Genomic DNA, 19,589 nt, shown 5'->3' with positions numbered 1-19,589 from the left:
ATCTGTATATTGCTTTAGGCAGGATGGCCATTTTGACAATATTAATTCTTCCTATCTCTGAGCACAGGATGTATTTCCATTTATTGGTGTGTTTTTAGTATTTTAATAGATTTTGATATATTCAAATCTTTAGTCCATTTGGAATTTGTTTTAATGTAAGATGTGAGATTTTTTTTCTTAAATGGTATTTTATTTTCCTAAATGGTATTATTTTATTCTTAATGTTGATTCACTTGTCCCAATAACATTTATTGAATCATGAATCCTTTCTCTGCTGAATTGAAATAAGGCACTTCCATATACTGAATTTTCATTGTGCATTCATTTGTTTCTGAACACTCTCTTCTAATCAGGTGAATCCTTTCCTGTATCATTACCATGCAATTTTAATTATTGAATGATGATAATATAGTTTAAAATGTTCCCTCACTATAGTTTTCTTAAAATATTTTTTTCTCTTGCATTGTTTCTTTCAAATAAATTTAAGCATTTTTCATCATGTTAAAAAAAATTCCATTCTGACCACAATAACATTGTTTTTAAAATTATATTAATTCTTAGTTTACTTTCTGGACCTCAGTAAGTTTTATTGATCTATAGTCAATAAATATCTTTAATAAAATTTTAAAGATATAATACATGTGAGTGATATACTATAATAATTTTTTGCTCATTATACTATTTTTGAAGCTTAATATCTTTAAATATGCTAATCTGAAGGAATAGAAAATACTTTACACTGTTTAGCAGAATCTAAGATTTTGTTCCAGTTTTAGTTGACTATTTCTTGAGAGTCTCTCTGACATCTCCTGCAAGGGGAAAGGCCTGTGGAAATGTTTTGTATTGATTGTTAAATTGTTTCATTTGTTTCACTTCGTTAAAAAAGCAGTATAGTTGGTAGGGGATTGAGGAAGTCCTGAGTCTAGAATATCTGAGAGGAGAGAAAGATTTTGGTGGGAAATGTGCTTCTATTTTGGCATCATAAAATTTCTAAATAATAGGTTTTATTATGTGTGATAAGATAATATGAACTATAGCTAGTCAAGCTGAGATAACTAATCTCTGTAAGCATGAACTTCCATGCTGTTTATTCAGAACCTCTCTTAAGTATACTCTATCCCATCCTTTAGACCTTTTAAAGGCACATTTTTTTTTATTCCTTGTGCTTTTTTTTTTTAGTAGCTGTATCAATGATATACAATCTTATGTTGATTTCAAATACACAGCGCAGTGGTTCAATAGTTACCCATATTATTAAATCTGCACCCCTTCTAGTACAGTTACAATCTTTCAATGTAGTTAAATGTTACAGAATCACTGACTATATTTTCCATGCTGTACTACCCTCCCTGTGACCAGCTTATATTGTGATTGTGAATTATTGAAGGCACATTTTTGTAGCTGCTAAAACACCATATTATATATGGGTTCATAAGTTGAATAGACAAATGTTATATTAAATGGCAATTACACAGCAAATCAGTGCATATTGAACACTTAACATTGATTTTATTTGAACTCTGATTTACTCAATGATTTTTAGGGTAATACTAAATCAAGAAAATGAAAAACAAGGTTTCTGAAATAGTCTCTTGAATGTAATTTTTTAAAAAGGGATTTAAAAAAGTAAATATCATGTGGATATAAAATATACCATTCAAGTTTGGTTTGAGTTTACTCAATGTTAAAGACTTTTTAAAATCTGTTTTAGGGCAGCATCATAAAGTATTGGAAAGAGCACAGGCTTTGGGGTCTATTTTAACATTTACCAGCTGTATGATTTAGGGCAAACTTAATCTTACTGAGCTTTAGTCTCCTCCTCTATAAAATGGGAATAATAATATCAGTATTATCTTGACCATTAAATGAGTTAGCATAAGAAGCACTTAGCATATTATATGATTGTAGCTCTAGGGGGAGGAGTGTTCCTGGCCCAGGGTGAATCCCCTATGAAACCAGTGAAACCAAAACAAGTCAAGGGAAAAGGTAGGTTGGGAGAAACCATTTTTTATTGCTCACAACTTGCTCGAACTTGCTATCTAGGCCCAGCCCAACTGTCTCCTCTGGCCACTGCTCATGCTCTGCTCTCTTGGTGCACTCTCTACTTCCCACCCACCTCTTCTAGGAGGAACCCCATTGGCAGGTCCTTGGTGACTGGCAGACACCAGACCAATTAGTTATGTACCAGGAATGGAGGGGAGGAGAGAATGGCGAATTTCCTCTCCACCTCTTGCCCCAGATGGATGGGAGGCTCTGCAGTGGTAAATACCTATTGATATATAAATGAACTAAGGCTAGGTGGGAGATTCTGGAAATTTTGCAGTTTACCACACAATGATACATATAATATATTAAGTAAATGTCACTTCTATTTTTAAAGTTATAGATAATATCATTAAGCTCTTACCATATCCCTGGATAAGTATACTACATGAGTATCTCTTACGTTGTTTCAGCCTTTTGAGGTTGATTTAGTCCTACTTTACAAATAAGGAAAGTAAGGAAAAGAGGGTTAACTTACCACTTTCATGTAACTAATGAGTGGCAGAGCTGAGATCCACACCCCTTGTTCTTAATCACTGTGACACATGCTGGTTCTGAACTGTAGCAAAAGGGATAACATACTGTCAGAGACTCAGATCAGAATTTCAAAATCATTTGTAAGAAAAAAATGGAGGAAAGGAAAACACAAATGAGGATTTCAACAGAAGAAACTTGAAAAAAACAGTTTTGTGCATTTGCTAGATGTAGAAAGTAAAGAGTTCGGGCAAGGTTGACTAATGAAAAATAGTAATGGAAAGTGGAAGGTATGAGTCATTCAGTGAGGGGGTTTCCTTTTGACAACTGTACATTTGCTGCCAGCACAGAGAAGACAATAGATTGATTGCTAAAGAAATTGTCATAGCATTAATGCTTTCTATTTATTTTTCCTTTCCAGATATATGTATGTTAAGATATTTCAGATGCTGCACCCTTATTCCCAGTCAGTTCATAATTTAGGTATATTTTCCATATTAATATAGAATAGTTTTTAATCTATCCTTGTTTTTATTAATCTCAGTGATTTGTTTATATCTTTTTCTGTATCACGATACTATTTTCTCATTTAGAATTGAGGTACTAGAAGAAATAGTTGTGTTAAATCTATATGATAAATTGGAGTAATGTTGAAAAGTTCTATTTATTATTGTGGTATCTCATTGCATGAGATCAGCCTTCTGCAAAATTTTTCTACAAATACTGCTTTCCTTTAACCAGAAAGATAGATAGAAATATATCAGTATAAATCGTATTACTTCTTTCCTATGAGTCTTCCCTGCCTTTCTCTCATGAGGAAAGAATTTAAAAGTAGATAAGGTCTTTCTTCTGATGGAACTCACAATATAATCTAATACAATAAGTGCCACAGTAAGATCAGGAAAACAAATAAGGGAACATTGATTCTGTGACGGGGAGGACAGAGATCCAAATAAGTTACAGAGAGACCTCCGAGCTGATCCTTAAAGACTTTGTGACAGAACTAGGAAGGGCATTGTACACAGAAGAACAGCCTGAAGAAGGCACAGAGCACCCCAAGTCTTTTAGTGAGGGCAGCCTAAACAAGAGCACACCCTCCAGAGAAGTCTCACTGTGGCTGCTAGAGACAAATAGGATTCAGAGTTATAGTTTCTAAAAGAGGAGTTGAGGTCTTAACTTGCATCTTGTGGGAAGCTAATGCCACTCTAATGCTAAAAAGGAAGCTGTTGAAAATAAGTTCAGCAAAATGGAACTTTGAAAGGTACAAATCCAAGAGGGGAAAAACGTAAATTATACCTCTTTAATTTTCTGCCTTTGAGGAAACCGGCTATAGGGATCTCCAAACAATGGAAATTGCTTTCATTTCAGAACTCACCCCACTTGCTTATTTCTGGCTGTTTTGATTACTTTGTTAGGCAGGTATCCTTTGATCCTTTTAGTAACAAATTGCATTTATTAAACTTGTACCATGTGCCAGCTACTTGTCCATGTATTCCATCCATGTATTCTTGATGTATTCCATCTCATTCAATAGCTTTCTTCTCTGTTATCTCATGATTTTACTTTAATGGTTTAACTGACTTCCTTATATGTTACATAGATCAAAATAGTCACACATTCACCCTGAATTAGAGGAAAAGCTGGGAAAGTGCATATTTCACTTTTTCAGCCTCTATAGTAGAGGCTACAAAAAAGCAACACTTGGGAATGGGTATGTCTGCTACATAAACCCCTTTCTTACTGCCCTACCTTAGTCATTTTTACCTTTTTTTGTTTCTCTTCTCTGTCTCTTATCAATCGAACTTCCTCTCTGGAGAAAAATTTCCTTAAAAATTGAGATTCTTCTCTGTTATATTTGGCATATATGTTGAAATTTTGTGAAAATAAATTACAGCTTAAATTTTCAATTTTGGTTTGTATAGACTAACAATGATCAAATTTTAGCCTTCTAAAAGCAGTTCTACAGAGGGAATGTTTATATTGGATTTGGTACATTCAGTTGTGTAGTACTACTCAGCATAAACAACATATGCCAAAGAGGTATCATCTTTTGTTGAACATTTCCTTTGTTATTTTAAGATATTAGTATTATAAATCAGGTGGGAATTGCTGTTTATTTTACCTAAACTGAAACTTTTATTTACACAAAGTTGTTCTCCAGCTCATAAGGCAATAGAATCATTTGATACAACCAGTTGGAATAGCTCATTCATTCAAATATTTGCTAAGTACCTATTATGTACTTGTGGGTATTGAGAGATGAGAGAGTTGGTAGGGAATGATACTTACAGAACAGATTGCCTATGTTCATGAAAACAGATGGATTTATCAGCCTCAATAAACAAAAATCAAATATGCATAGGTAGGTAAGTGGCTGTTGACTGGACAGAGAGATTTCACAAAAAATAAGATTACTGTTGTTTCAATGCTATGTTGTCTAAAAGTTAACTACTTTAAAATTAAGGTTGACAGAGTTGCAATGGAATTAGAGCAGAGCCGGGATCTGACCAGTACCATAGTGCACATTGACATGGATGCTTTCTATGCAGCTGTGGAAATGCGAGACAATCCAGAATTGAAGGAGAAACCCATTGCTGTAGGATCAATGAGTATGTTGGTAAGTACGTAAAGAGCAAAGACAAAAAGGAAATTTAATAATATATTCAAGTAAACCTTACTGTCATGAGAGGGAAAGCCTTTATTGAGTTCTACCAGTTTGCCAAGGGTTTTTCTGGGTGCTTTGTGTGTGTTCAATTACTGAATCCTTTCAACATCACTTGAGGTACAAATTTTTATTTCCTTTAGACAGATAAGAAAACAAACTCAGAGTGGTGTTTAATAACTTACCTACGGTCATAAACCTGGTAAATGGTAGAGTGGCCTTACATCTTTCTGTTGCAAATCACATTTTTCTTAAGTAACAATTCTTCAGTTAAAGGGAACTGGAGAAGAAAGAAAAGACATGTTATTCTAAAGTAGAGGTTTGCAAACAATAGCCTACAGGCCAAATTCAGCCTGCTGCCTTTTTTTTTTTTTTTTTGAGAGGGCATCTCTCATGTTTATTGATCAAATGGTTGTTAACAACAATAAAATTCTGTATAGGGGACTCAATGCATAATCATTAATCCACCCCAAGTCTAATTCTCATCATTCTCCGATCTTCTGAAGCATAACGAACAAGTCCTTACATGGTGAACAAATTCTTACATAGTGAATAAGTTCTTACATGGTGAAGAGTACAAGGGCAGTCATCATAGAAACTTTCGGTTTTGATCACGCATTATGAACTAAAAACAATCAGGTCAAATATGAATATTCATTTGATTTTTATACTTGATTTATATGTGAATCCCACATTTCTCCCTTATTATTATTATTATTTTTTTAATAAAATGCTGAAGTGGTAGGTAGATGCAAGATAAAGGTAGGAAACATAGTTTAGTGCTGTAAGAGAGCAAATGTAGATGATCAGGTGTGTGCCTGTAGATTAAGTATTAATCCAAGCTAGACAAGGGCAACAAAACATCCACGGATGCAGAAGATTTCTCTCAAAACAGGGGGGGTGAGGTTCTAAGCCTCACCTCTTTTGATTCCCAATTTCTCACCTGATGGCCCCCCTGTGACTGTGCCTGTCTTAGGTTTTCCTCCCTTGAGGAATCTTACCCTCTCTGGCTAACCAGTCATCTTCCGGGGCCATACAGGGAAATGTAAAGTTGGTAAGTGAGAGAGAAGCAATATTGTTTGAAAAGGTTAGCTTTTTACTTCTTTGCAGATTTATGCCCTGTGGCTTTTATGCCCAGCATTTGTCTTGCGGTATCTTTACCACTTGGAAGAATTATGATACTCGGTAAATTAGATATGAGGCACGATTTCTATTTAAGGGTTGTAGTTAGGAAGGAAGAAGAAAAGCTATAGAAGTAGCAGACGGAAGAAAACATGGGAAGATTGATTATTTCTTTGACATATCTTCTTGTAGAGTAACTTAAGCATGTATAGGTTTTGAACTACTAATTAAATTGGGCACACACATTAACATGATAGGAATACAGTTACATAACCAAAACTGACCTACAATTACCAGCCATCTCCAGTGAAACCAAGAAAACCAGTTAGGCACCCTAGGCATTTGTGAAAACTTATCTATGATATGATGGATATTGTCTACTGCTGCCTTTTTTTATGAATAAAATTTTATTGAAACACAGTCACACCGATTAATTTATTATGTTGCACTAAAAGAACTGAGTTGAGTAATTGCAACAGAGACCATATGGTCTGCAAAGCCTAAAGTAATTACTATCTGGACCTTTACAGAAAAGGTTTGCCAACCCCAGTTCTAGAGTAACATATTTCATTAATATATTACTGTAATTAAGTAGTTTCCCCTTGACTTAGAACTTTTGCTTATCTGATTACAATGTTGCTCTTCTTTTTTGCCACCTTAACCACAAAAGGTAAAAATGACCAGGATAGTTGTATGTAGCTAAAAATGTGCTGAGAATTAAAAATAGCAACTGGAATAGGTGGGTTTTAGAATTTAAAAAACATACAAGAGAAACAAGGAGAGTTCTTCCCTGTTACTAACTCCTTCTAAAGAAGTCTAAAGTCCTTAGATAACTATAAACTTAATTCCTACTGAGTTACTATTTTATCATAAAACTGTTATCTTTGTTTTTTATCTCTGCTTCTATGAATATGCAGGCAGCTAACATACACATGCACATGTTCTGTTGCCATATTAAAGCTAAACCCACTGCCAAGTCCACAAAAATATTTTCTTTCCTATAATTTCTGTCCTCCTAAAAATTGGTTATTGTTTCTAAATTCAAAATGATTGTTTGCTATATTATACTCCTTTTGTATGCTGAGCTGATAGATTTCCCTTCTAATGAGATTTGGAACACAATTGTTTTTGTGCTATTAAACTCATAAAAGTGTATCTACAAATTAATGGTGGTGATGGTACATGTTTGCTTGTTCTTGTCTGTTACAGTTTTACTCTTTTTTGATGAATTTAATGGAGCCCTGAAAGTTCTAAGTACTCATAGTTAAAACTTAGACCTTGTAACTGTTAGTTATTGCTGTATAATAAACCCCTTCAGTACTTAGTGGACAACCATTTATTTGCTCACAATTTTGTAATTTGAGCAGAGTACAGTGAGGATGGCTCATCTGTACTCTACCTAGGGTTGGCCAGGGCTATTTACTTGAGGCTAGAGGGTCTAAAATGGCTTCACTAACATGCCTGACACTTTGACAAGGTGGCTGGAATGGCTTCCAGCCATTGAGCTTTCCCCTCTCCACATTGTACATCATCATTTAGTAATCTAATTCAAGATCTTTATGCAGTTGCCAGATCCCCAAAAAGCAAAAGCGGAAGCTGTAAACTTCCTAGTACCTAGGCTTCAGGTCTCACATAATGTCACTTGTTACATTCTCTTGATCAAAGCAAATGACAATTCAAGTCACTTGGCATGAGGAACTAGAACCCACTTTTTGATAGGAGGAACTATAAAATACTGTGGCTGTGACTTACAATCTACCACAAACCTGAAAGTTAAAAGAAATAATATTTAAAATATTGTTGCTATTCTACTACAGATCTGGCTTTTTTTAAATCAATTTCATTGACTGATATTTAAAACATTGGTTTGTCTTTCTAATGCTATCTGCATTTTCTGTTCCAGAACACTGACCAAGAATTAGCATAGTTTTGAAATGTATCAGAATTTGTTAAATGCCAAAATGCCATTTGAAAACCACTAATGGTAGATTGATATTATTATTCTGTTATAATCCCTTCATTTGATAGATTCTGTTTTGCATTTCTTGAAATTTTCACCTGAGATTCCAAAGGTTCCAGTTGTGATAAAACTTCTGTAAATGGTACTGTGGTCTACCACATTAACATAAACAGTTGTCAGGTATCATCATCAACAGAATCTAATAAATAATATTCTCCTTTTTACTCTCATAATTTTTAGTTTCATCTCATAGACAAAACGTTTCCACCAAAAAAGGTTTTCAAGCCTTAAGAAACAAAATTTAGTTTTTAAACTTCTTTTAAGCTTTAACTACTTCATTTTTGAGACTTATTTTGGCTGACTACATATTAGGCCTTTGATTTTTATTCTAGATGAAAACTTTACAAAATTCCAAATAGAGCAAATTCCAAATTTGTACTATCATGCTATACTATCACTTTCTATACTTTATATCACTTCTATACTTTATATATACTTTATAGTAAATATATACATTACCTTCATGTATCATTTATACTGTTTGTACTATAATATTCTTTATAACTACACTTTACTGTTACTATACTATTACTTTCATGTAACATCACCACCATCTTCCAAACTTTGGTATATACTATTTTATTGGTATGCCCTAAAACCAATAACGTTTAGTTACTGGAAAGGTAAGAGAACTTTTTTATTAGCACAGTTTTGCTTATTATCTGGTGTCACATTATAATAGAAATAGCAGTGGGAGGGGGTCATGACACCATAATACCATGAGATGTTATGGTGTTATGATACGATAAAGGCAAAGCTTGAATTGAGATAGTGGCCAATAAAAGAAATGTCGTTGAATTGAAAATGCACATCAGTAGTGTGTTTCTTATGAGTGCATCTATCAATACATCCATTTTGGTTTGTATATATTTTCCCATATGGTTCTTTTTCTTTTTTAGACTACTTCAAATTACCATGCAAGGAGGTTTGGTGTTCGTGCAGCCATGCCAGGATTTATTGCTAAAAGACTCTGCCCACAACTTATTATAGTGCCCCCGAACTTTGATAAATACCAAGCTGTGAGTAGAGAGGTAAGTGTGATGTCTCACCCCTACTTTAAGCCTTTTACTGATTTCCTGTTACCTGCGGTCAAGTCCAAATGCCTTAGCTTATCCCTTTATGTCTTACCTCCTATTACTTCAACTTATATATTGAATATGAACTGCATATGGCATCCAGAATATACTCTTCCATTTCCCAGTTCTTTGCTTTTCTACATGTTTTTATTTTACCTGCTTAGGAAACTCTTATCTCCCCAGAAAACTTTGAATTGGCTTAATTATAACCTAAAATAACTCACTCTGTTTTCTTAATGTGTGATAAATATTTTCTTCTAGAATCACTATATATTTATAATTTACAGAATGTATTCAAGTCATTAATTTCAACCTCGTTTCTGAATAAATTTATCAAAATCTTTGCAATAGCAACAAAAGGTACTTATTTCGATTAACTATTTTCCTTACCCCACAACCTAGTGACAATGCTTATGAGCATTTAATGTCTGAGACTGATAAGTCAAAGAAAAAAGGTAATAATCCATTGCTTTGAAAAAGATATCAATTATAAAGACTTGATTATTCACTAAAATTGCCTAAACTGTCATATATAAAAAATTGCCATTTTCTCTGTTTTTGATAACAACTGGACTATCCTGCCAGTGTTAAAACTTAAGTCATAAATAGAATACTACATCAAAGACTTTTAGACTACTGTGGTAAAATGTAGTTTGTTAAAGACTACTGTCTGAATTGAGTCACTTAAAACACTATGGCCTAGCACTTATTACCATTCAGTCATGCAAATGGTCTTTAGGCTCATTCCTTTTATTTATATTCCATCCAATTTCCCCTAGAAATGAAGCCCCCTAAGTTAAAATGATACCCCACCCCAAATTTAAAAGAATTTTTTTTGTTGTTCTTTCAAAAACAGTCTGTGGAAGCAAGTGCATTTGTGCCTGCCTCTGAAAACATGGTGGGGAGAAGAGAGCATATTTACATGTGGTTACTGCTTATCTCTTACTGGATTACTAATTGGAAAGAGATAAAATGCTAACCATAAATATTATAGGCTTTTAATAAGTTTGAAAATCCTTCACTTTGTAAGAAAGCATATTTTTAAATCCTATCTAACTCAGTAAAATTTTTGACAGTTTGACAACAAGAACTAAATTGTTTTTAGTTATCTTTAGTCTAGTTATTTACATAAGTTGGAGAAATCTTCCTTCAAATTTGAGCAGGCTCTAGCTATTTTATTTGCGGATAACAAATGGGTTCTTACGTGTGAGTGAATTATAGCACAAATTCACTGAATAAAAATGCATTAATATTTATGGCTTGGTTTAAAAGTTCAAGGAAAAGCCATTTTTGTTTTATTCAGAAGAATGGAATAACTAACTCTTCTTGAAGCCTAAGTGCTTGACTTTTACTGGAACATGTCTATTTTTGTTCTTAAAGCAGTGTCCTATGTAAAGGAAGTTAATGGATATTCAGTGTCTCTAGGGAGAACTTCTCATTCAGAATAATCTTACTTGGCTGCCAAATAGACTTTCCAGAGTTTTATTTACACTAGAAGGATTCCATTTGAGTACATTATAAAAATGGTTTCTTCTACAAGAACAAAGCTAATTAAGGTATTCTGAGTAAGCTTGGCCAAGTTTCATGTCACCATTTTCTAAAATTACCTTTGACTCAGCTGCTTGTAATTAAATGAAGCTAAAAAGCTTTCTTTTTATAAAACATCAAAAAAGGTTTTCTCATGATGCAACAGACAGCATTTAAATACTAGATGTAAACATAACACAATTCAACAAATGTTTTTCTAATGTACATGTTATTTTGTCAACCATTTCATCTAATTTCAGCTAACAGTTCAATGGTTAAAAAATATTCATTGTATCATATAATACAACTATTGTATATAAAAGACACTTCTAGACTCATACAGAGATTCTGATCTTTTTATGTATTTCTTTTATCCCAAGATGCAACTCCAGACTTTTCCCCATCATTTAATGTAGTCACAGATTTACACTACAGATTTCGTTATCTTTTCTATTTTAGACTCCAATAATTGAGCTTTGTTTTCTGAATGGATACATTTATTAATATGTGTATTGAGTAGAGGTTCATGTGCATATTATAATTTATTGAAATAGAACTACTTTCTAAAACAATGGTCCCTATATATGAGTTTCTCCTTTTTTAAACTAACAAAATCCATTATAAAAGGTGAGGGGGAGGGGGATTTTATTGTTCCCTTTTCTACTTTTGACCAGCTACCTAAAATTATGTTGCTTACCCATTTTTTCTGCTAAAATAATGTTTTCTGAGATTTATTTGAGTCACTATATCTAAATATAGGTAGCTAAATGGAGATTGGATCATATGAAGCTATTTCATGGTCTTCTACCTTCATGATCTGTTTTAATACAGAGGAGAATTCGGATGAATTTGCCCTGGAAGTAAATTATTTATTCCTTAAATCCATGAGCTATTGATTGCAGGATCATTACTATAGTTGCAAAGAATATTGTTTCTTACCAGCTGTGATATGACAGGTTTCGACATTAAAAAATCTTTATATAAGAAAACTATGATAGGTTTTGCTTGGCAGCAAAATTTAAACAATTTTTTCTTTTTGAAGGTTAAGGAAATACTTGCTGATTATGATCCCAATTTTATGGCCATGAGTCTTGATGAGGCCTACCTGAATATAACAAAACACTTACAAGAAAGACAGAATTGGCCTGAGGACAAACGGAAGTATTTCATAAAAACAGGGAACTCCCTAGAAAATGGTAAGCAATTTACTAGGACAATCAACTAAAAAATAAATGAAAAACCCTTTGTATTAACCCAGTTAACTCATTAGCATGCATAGGTGGTAGGACTAGACATACCTTAATTATGAAAAAGTATTAAAAATGAAAAATCAGAAACTTAAACCACATTTTCTGGGAAATGGGTGCGATGTCACTTTTAAGTCAAATGAGATTGTTAAATTTCTAGACTATTAGAGTATGCAGAGTCCCTAAACAAAGTTTCATAGCAGTTATCTTCCTAAGATCTGACTAACAAAGGGTCAGAATGCATAGACTCTGAGGAGGTTATCTGCAGAATAAGGCATTCTGTTGTAGTTGTTAATAGAAAATAGATTTTTTTTTTTTTAATTAGCTGCCAACATACTGTTGTCAGTACCATCTGGGCTAGGTGAGACCTCAATCTGGAAGAGGGTTCTTGACTGATCAAGAAAGATTCGTGAGCAGGTCGAGCAGATGGAAGCAGAGTAGTTTAATAAAGCAGAAGTAAACACTCAAAGTGGGAGTGTGGGCATGCTCGAGAGATGAGCAGCTCAGTGAAATTCGGATTGGGTGGTCTTATGGCTGGAGTTTAAGCAGAGGGTGGAATAGTCATCAGGATAGGTGGTGTTTTCTCAGAATAATAAGAGGATTTGGAGGGAAAAGGAGCTGTACCCTCTTTTTTGTCCTGATATGGTCAGCTTTGGAACTGTCACAGTGCCAAGGGGTGTGATTTTTAGTATGCTAATGAGTGTATAATGAGCTTTGGGGCACCTGTAAGTAATTTTTGTTCCCCATCCAGCATCTAGTTGGTTTAGCCAGTTGGAAACTGCATTCTTTTTTGCCATCAGTTATTTTCCTAAAATCTAGCTGGTTCGTTTTTACTTAACCTGTTCTGCCAGCTGGCCTTGTGAACTGGCCTCAAGCTATTCTTGACTCACCCAGGGCCTGGCTCTTTTCCTGAACTATACTGCCTATGTCAGTTCCTTTATTATCTATCCAAAACAATACCAAGAGACAAGCAGATAGATATTACACACACTGCTTTTAACCCTGTCAGAGGCATGATTACTTCAAATGTCTGAGCTGTTCCGGACCCCTGAGCAAAGTTCACCCAGATGAAAAGGTAGAAACAGAGGGTTTGCTCACAACTCATAGGCACATTTCATGTGCACAACTCATTGACTGCTTCAGAGAGGACCAGGCAAGTCAGGAAACCTGTTTGTAACTTTCCCTGAAGCAAAAATGCTGAATCTTCAATGGCATAAAATTCTCTTACCTAGTGGCTCAGTTCCTCGGAGCAAGCTTAAGATATTTGGAGCAAGTTTGATTTAAGTTTAATTAACTCATTACCTTATTTAGAGCTCTAAGGGGTAAGTCTCTCTCTTTAGTAGAAACATTAGACAATAAATAAGCATAATTTCTGGACACAAAGGCTTGGAGCAAAAGGTTTGTCCTTAGTATAACTTTATCATTTGGGTAAGTGGCACACAAAGCCTGATGTCACTACTTAAAATCTCACTTTTTCCTTTTCACAAAAGTCAGTGACAGGGTAGGGGGGATAATACCATTATATAGTTATGTCAAAGCATCCTCTGAGAGCCTTCTGTAGCAATTACTTTCACAAGATGTTTTTTAAACATTACTTTGAGACTAAAGCAAATGTTTTCATTTTCTATTGTTCTTTCCATTTATTATAACATGTCCAAACTCACTATAAGGATGTGTATTTTTATTACCTATTGCTAATAACACTTGTTTATATACTTTCCACTTTATATATTTTATATTCTTAAGCAATTTAAATAGTTTGTTTTTCTCATATATAAATACCTGTGGGCTGCACTTACAGGCGTATCTGATGGCATGTTATGCCATGGGAAGCTTTCAACAGTGTGTTGGAACCGTGGTAGTTGCTTGATAAATCTTCCTCTAAATTGAACCAAGACAATTTTTCACTGTTTGCTAAAATGTGCAGTCTTTGGAAAAGCATTGCTAACTAACATGTCTATATACAAATAAAATAACTATTATTATTTCATGTTTATTCTGCTCTATAAATCTGGATGATGAGTGCCAGGAAATGTAAGTGACATGAGCAGGTCAGGGAGTATGGATCCGCAGGGCGATGGAGTAATGAACTTAACACCCTTACGGTTGCACAAATCACACAGTTTATTTAGCAATTTCCTTCCACACAACATTCAAAGGGGGGATTAACTATATCTAAAAATCACACATATCACGGAACAATACATCTCATACTAGTCACGACAGATGGTTCTGGTCCGGACTGTCCCAATCAGCTTCCTGTCTGTCCCAAGGGAAAACGATGCAGCAGAGACAGTTCTGTTTATAATGTTTTGGATTATAAGAAACCTTAGTTTTATATTTAGATCACCTCAGTATAAATATTATAAAGATAATTCTTTCAGAAAGCAAGTAAGAAACCTCTTTAGCAGTTAGATGCATAGCCAAGCCTCACAGAGCAGACAGATTGAAATGGTAACTTGCCATTCAGGAGCAGCTCTCACAGTGAGCTTGTGAAGGTCATGCTTGCTTCCTACTGCAGTGTTCTACCCCAGGGGCTTACCTGAGGGTGGGGTGATAGAAGCCTGAAGTACAAAACGTGGCCTAAGGTACTCCGCAGAAAGGGTTTATGAATGTGACAGTTACCTTGCTTGGCCTATAGTTTTTAGGTAACTGTGTTTACTTTGACTTCCACCCATCCAGTTGGGGAAAAGGGGCTCCAGGCAGATACCATTTCAGCTGTGCCACAGTCTTCATCCTCTCTGAATTGCTCTGCATTTTAAAACTAGAAAATGGAAAATGAAAGGAACTGAAACACATAAGTAACAGCTAATATAAATTTGAAAATGAGGCTTATTTTGTATATGGCCTGGGATTCTTATTTGGAAAATCTCTGTAACTTAATCCATATTACATACTTTAAAATTTGAAACTAATCAGGTGTTTGTCATATTTATATTATCTTTAGAAAATCTTCCTAAAAGTCCAAGTTAATTTTTAAAGTAATATGCATTTATATGTATCTTGAAAGTAGAAATTAAATTTTTGCTTCTGCATTTACCTTAATTTGGAAAATATTTATATGTAATAAAATTATGAAATGGGATCAGAAAGCTCTGCTGTTAATCTTAGTTTTTATAAATAAATTTAAATTGCATTTCTCCTCCATTAAGCCCAGAAAGTAATGGATTTGTTCATGAGGACATTTTTAGTATCAGTATAGATTTAATTTTACAGTCCATTTATGAAAAATGCAAATAAAATGAGGTAATAACGAGATTGGTATTTCTTAATTTACTTTTTGATAGTAATATTAATTTACAGCCTACTGACAGTAGTAATAAAGGCTTCTTTCCCTTAAACCTGCACCATGGTTGATCAGACCTTAAGAATTTGTATATTTAAAGAAGTATAACTTTCAGAAATAATTTCTATTTATTTCAAATGTGCCCTTAGTAACAGTGATACTTTCAAAATGAGTCAAAATTAAAGTCAGAATGAAGAAAATTTTAGGTTTCTTTCCCTCTATAAACAAAATTTATTTTTCAGGTATAATTATTCTTGACTATTTAATGCCTTTTTCCTCATTCCTAAATACTAATTTAAAAAGGTCCAAAGATTCTTTTTCCTCCCAGAGATAGGTAAAGGGAAAAAAATCTTTCATTTTTTTTTTTAAGAAAAAAGTACTGTGAATGTAAGCCCAATTCTGGATTTTGATTAACACAGATAAAAAAATTTGTGAGTTTTACATAGGATATTTCCTTTTAAAATATATACTATAGAAATGGATAATATTTTTTTATGAAAAACTTAGAATCAATATTTTCTTTGTTAAAGAGTTATAAAATATAAATTATAACATTTCTGATCTTGTTTCTTTGAAACAAAATTACATTATATTTGGTTTGTCTTTAGAAATAATGTAGGGAAACCTAATTTATGAAGTATGTACTTCTTAAAGTGGAAGATGAATTATTGTTCCTGTTTATAATTTAGATAAGCCAGGAAAGGAAGTTAATACACCGAGTGAGAATGAACGATCCATCTCTCCGCTACTTTTTGAAGATACTCCTCCTGATTTGCAACCCTCAGGAAATCCTTTCCAAGAGAACATTGAAGAACAAAATAATCCTCAAATACTTCAAAACTCAGTTGTTTTTGGAACATCGGCTGAGGAAGTGGTAAAGGAAATTCGTTTCAGAATCGAGCAAAAAACCACACTGACAGCCAGTGCAGGTACTTCAAAGGTTATTGAGGGCTAACAATAGTTAGAATTTTCAGACTGCCTAATTCAAGTAGAATATTAGTAGTTTCTCATAATAAAGTATATAATAACATTTTACTTAACCATTTTTTTTCATTCTGTCTTAACAACTTTACCTATTCAGAATGCTGTGAACCTACAGGTAAATTGGAATTAAGCAGAAAAACCTATAAGCCCAAAGGAAAGGCTATAAGTCTCATGTATCTATCCTTTTTTAAGCACAAAATGTATTGTAATTGGTTTTGGACATAAAAATTAGTTTTCCCTTTGAAGGTGTCAGCCCTGTCCATGATTACAGTGCAAGAGAGACCCCAGATGACCACAAGCTAGCAATATAGCAACATAAGAAACACCAACCGGCAATAAAGCAAGAGAAAAGAGCTTTGACGTGTGTCAGTAACATATGAGGGTATCATTGTGTCTTAACATAGAAATGATATTCATCATGAGGACCCTGAGTTATCTTATAAAAGCCATAATATAATTAGGTTAGTCTTTTCTTTCTATACCGAAGCATGAGAATAAATAATAAATTTTAGGAAGATGTCTATAATAATTGAAACGAACTTTAAGTTATCTTAATCATTAAGATTCCTAGAAATTGTAAAGCACCTTTCTGAAAAGTACTAATTTGCTTTGTAACAGAAAAAGGATGCACACATTTCATTATTGTTTTAAATATACTGCAACCCAGAACCTTGTTTTTTTCTTTTTCTTTATGTGGATAATCTATACAAAAGATCTTTTCAAAGAGTAAACGTCCATCCTAAATTATATTCTGGATTTTTCTAAAAGATAGCCCTGTGTTCCTTTCCAAGTGAACTTTCAAGAACAAAAATAATTACTAAAAATAATAAGTAAACTAATAGTGTCACAAAGTCTGAAATTACTTTTAGACTTGAAAATGGAACTTTAAATATTCATTTCTGCTGCCACAATAACTAGTACAATTCATTTTCCTAAAATCATAGCAATCTCTGGGGAGATGGATCATAATCAAATGTTAGTTTTAAAGTAGTATTCCACATCATTTCAGGTTTTTTTCACTTAACATTATTTTTTGTATTGTCATCTCATATATTAAAATCATACATATCAACTTATTTGAATCATCTGAGTGTTCTTCTTTTAAGGCATTGCCCCAAATGCAATGTTAGCAAAAGTATGCAGTGATAAGAATAAACCAAATGGACAGTACCAAATACTCCCCAACAGACAAGCTGTGATGGAATTCATCAAGGACTTACACATTAGAAAGGTGAGATTTTATGTAAAATGTATCATCTCTCTCTCTCTCACACACACACACACACACACACACACACACACACACGCACATGCACACATACACGCACACGCAGAGTTCTGAAAAGATACTATTTAGGATGATAGTAATCATTCTTTTCTGAAAAGTTCTAAAGTAATAGGTGACAAGTAAGAACTATAATGGATTATTGATTTTGGACTTGAAGAAATCTTTCTGTGGAACCCTAAAAGTCAGGAAGCTTATCTGTCGGAAATATTTTAAAAAGCAATATATGAGAGTTTTAAGTGTGCCCCTATCAAGGAGAAGAGAAATTAATAAAATACTTGTAAAAGTCCTTTCAGCTATAACTTAATATACTACCTTAGTTCTAAAGTCCAGATTGCTACCAGTTTAAAAGGTATAACTTTAAAGATATTTAGAAATTTAATTGTTTTTGACACACACAGAAATTTACCATCCTTAAAATGGTTAAATGATCCCTCAGGGGTTATAGAAAGGATATATTTTATTATTTTTTTACAGCTTCTAGATTTTTTTGGCATACACGCACACACACACACACACACACACACACACATATATACTTTTTAAAACAATTGCAGTACAACATTTGATGTTCTAAGGCTTCCTTTTCTCACCCAACATATTGTACTTAAGTGGATTTAAACAAACATTTTTCAATGCTCAGAAGAAAAGCTATATCAAAGTATATAATACGTAATGTTACTGAATAGTTTAGTATATGTAAGGTGTACCTATAAAGCAGTACTTTCCAATGTGTTTTTCAAGGTATGAATAGGTGCCCATCAAAGATCTGGGGTAAAAGAACTTTAGGACATACCACCCTTGGTGGTTCCTAACAGGTATTAGTATATTAAAGATTCATATGACTTGTAATAAAAAGTTAATTTTAAGTTTATCCCACCATTCCCCAAGTTTATATGACTATAGAACTCCTTTTTAAATTGCTTTTTAAAATTCATCTTAAGTTTTAAATTTCCATGGAGCATTAGTTTAGGAAATATGGCCAACATGTAATTAAAGCAGTTTTTCTTTTTTTTTTTTTTTGCATGACTTGTGAAGATTGTCACATTATTCATACTGTTTATTGGTTATAAAAGATATAGTGAGATTATAATGTCAGTGCTTACCTTAATTTCGTAATGTATTAATAATAAATATTGACTCTTTTATAGGTTTCTGGAATAGGAAAAGTTACAGAGAAAATGTTTAAGGCCCTTGGAATTATTACTTGCACAGAACTCTACCAACAGAGGGCATTACTTTCTCTCCTTTTCTCTGAAACATCTTGGCATCATTTTCTTCATATTTCTCTGGGTCTAGGGTCAACACACCTGGCAAGGTATCTGTATGTATACTCATCCTGCTTTTCCTTTATCATTTGCTGAAGTAAGTTTTAACATTGAGATGGAGGTCATAAGGATAAAGAGTTTTAAAATTCTTTTGGGCTAGTTCAATTCAGACTATAATTTTTGAGTCAGAAGAGTGGTGTGGGAGAAAAGCAAAGGAGGAATAAGGAATCACTCTGAGGTTTTGGCTACAGAAATTAGATAGGTGGACAAGAGGAATAACGGGTATTTTCTTTTCTGCACCTGCCTTGTTCTTTGTTCAGAACATAAGGATACTGGTGGAAGAAATAATGATAGCTCATATTCCAGAATTCACTCTTTAAGAAAGGAGAGTTAATGATTCTTTGAAGGCTGTCATGAACTAACTGTATTTCTCTCATTTCCAGATGTATAAATCACTCATTCATTCATTACTGAATACTTATTTTATGTTAGGGGATAGTAACATAAACAAGCAGTGAACAAAACTCTTCATTGAGTTTACAGACTACTGTGGGAGAAAGAAATTAATCTAGTAAACAAATGAAGAAGGTAAGGC

The 19,589-nt window shown here is 33.5% G+C and overlaps 1 protein-coding gene across 4 annotated transcripts in view; it reads left to right on the top strand.

Annotated features, from left to right (window-relative positions):
- The window catches only part of POLK (DNA polymerase kappa), an 89,676-nt gene that overhangs the window by 57,991 nt on the left and 12,096 nt on the right, over positions 1 to 19,589 (top strand). For all 4 annotated transcript variants that reach the window (XM_057494248.1, XM_057494252.1, XM_057494259.1 and 1 more), the window contains 6 exons: positions 4,982 to 5,134; positions 9,221 to 9,352; positions 11,967 to 12,120; positions 16,147 to 16,386; positions 17,548 to 17,672; positions 18,878 to 19,044. In XM_057494248.1, the coding sequence (XP_057350231.1) occupies positions 4,982 to 5,134; positions 9,221 to 9,352; positions 11,967 to 12,120; positions 16,147 to 16,386; positions 17,548 to 17,672; positions 18,878 to 19,044 (971 nt within the window). The remainder of the gene's footprint in view (positions 1 to 4,981; positions 5,135 to 9,220; positions 9,353 to 11,966; positions 12,121 to 16,146; positions 16,387 to 17,547; positions 17,673 to 18,877; positions 19,045 to 19,589) is intronic.

Source organism: Manis pentadactyla, chromosome 2 (assembly GCF_030020395.1).
Source record: "Manis pentadactyla isolate mManPen7 chromosome 2, mManPen7.hap1, whole genome shotgun sequence".
In the NCBI taxonomy this organism is placed as follows: Eukaryota; Metazoa; Chordata; class Mammalia; order Pholidota; family Manidae; genus Manis; species Manis pentadactyla.
This window is presented reverse-complemented; position numbering and strand designations above follow the sequence as displayed.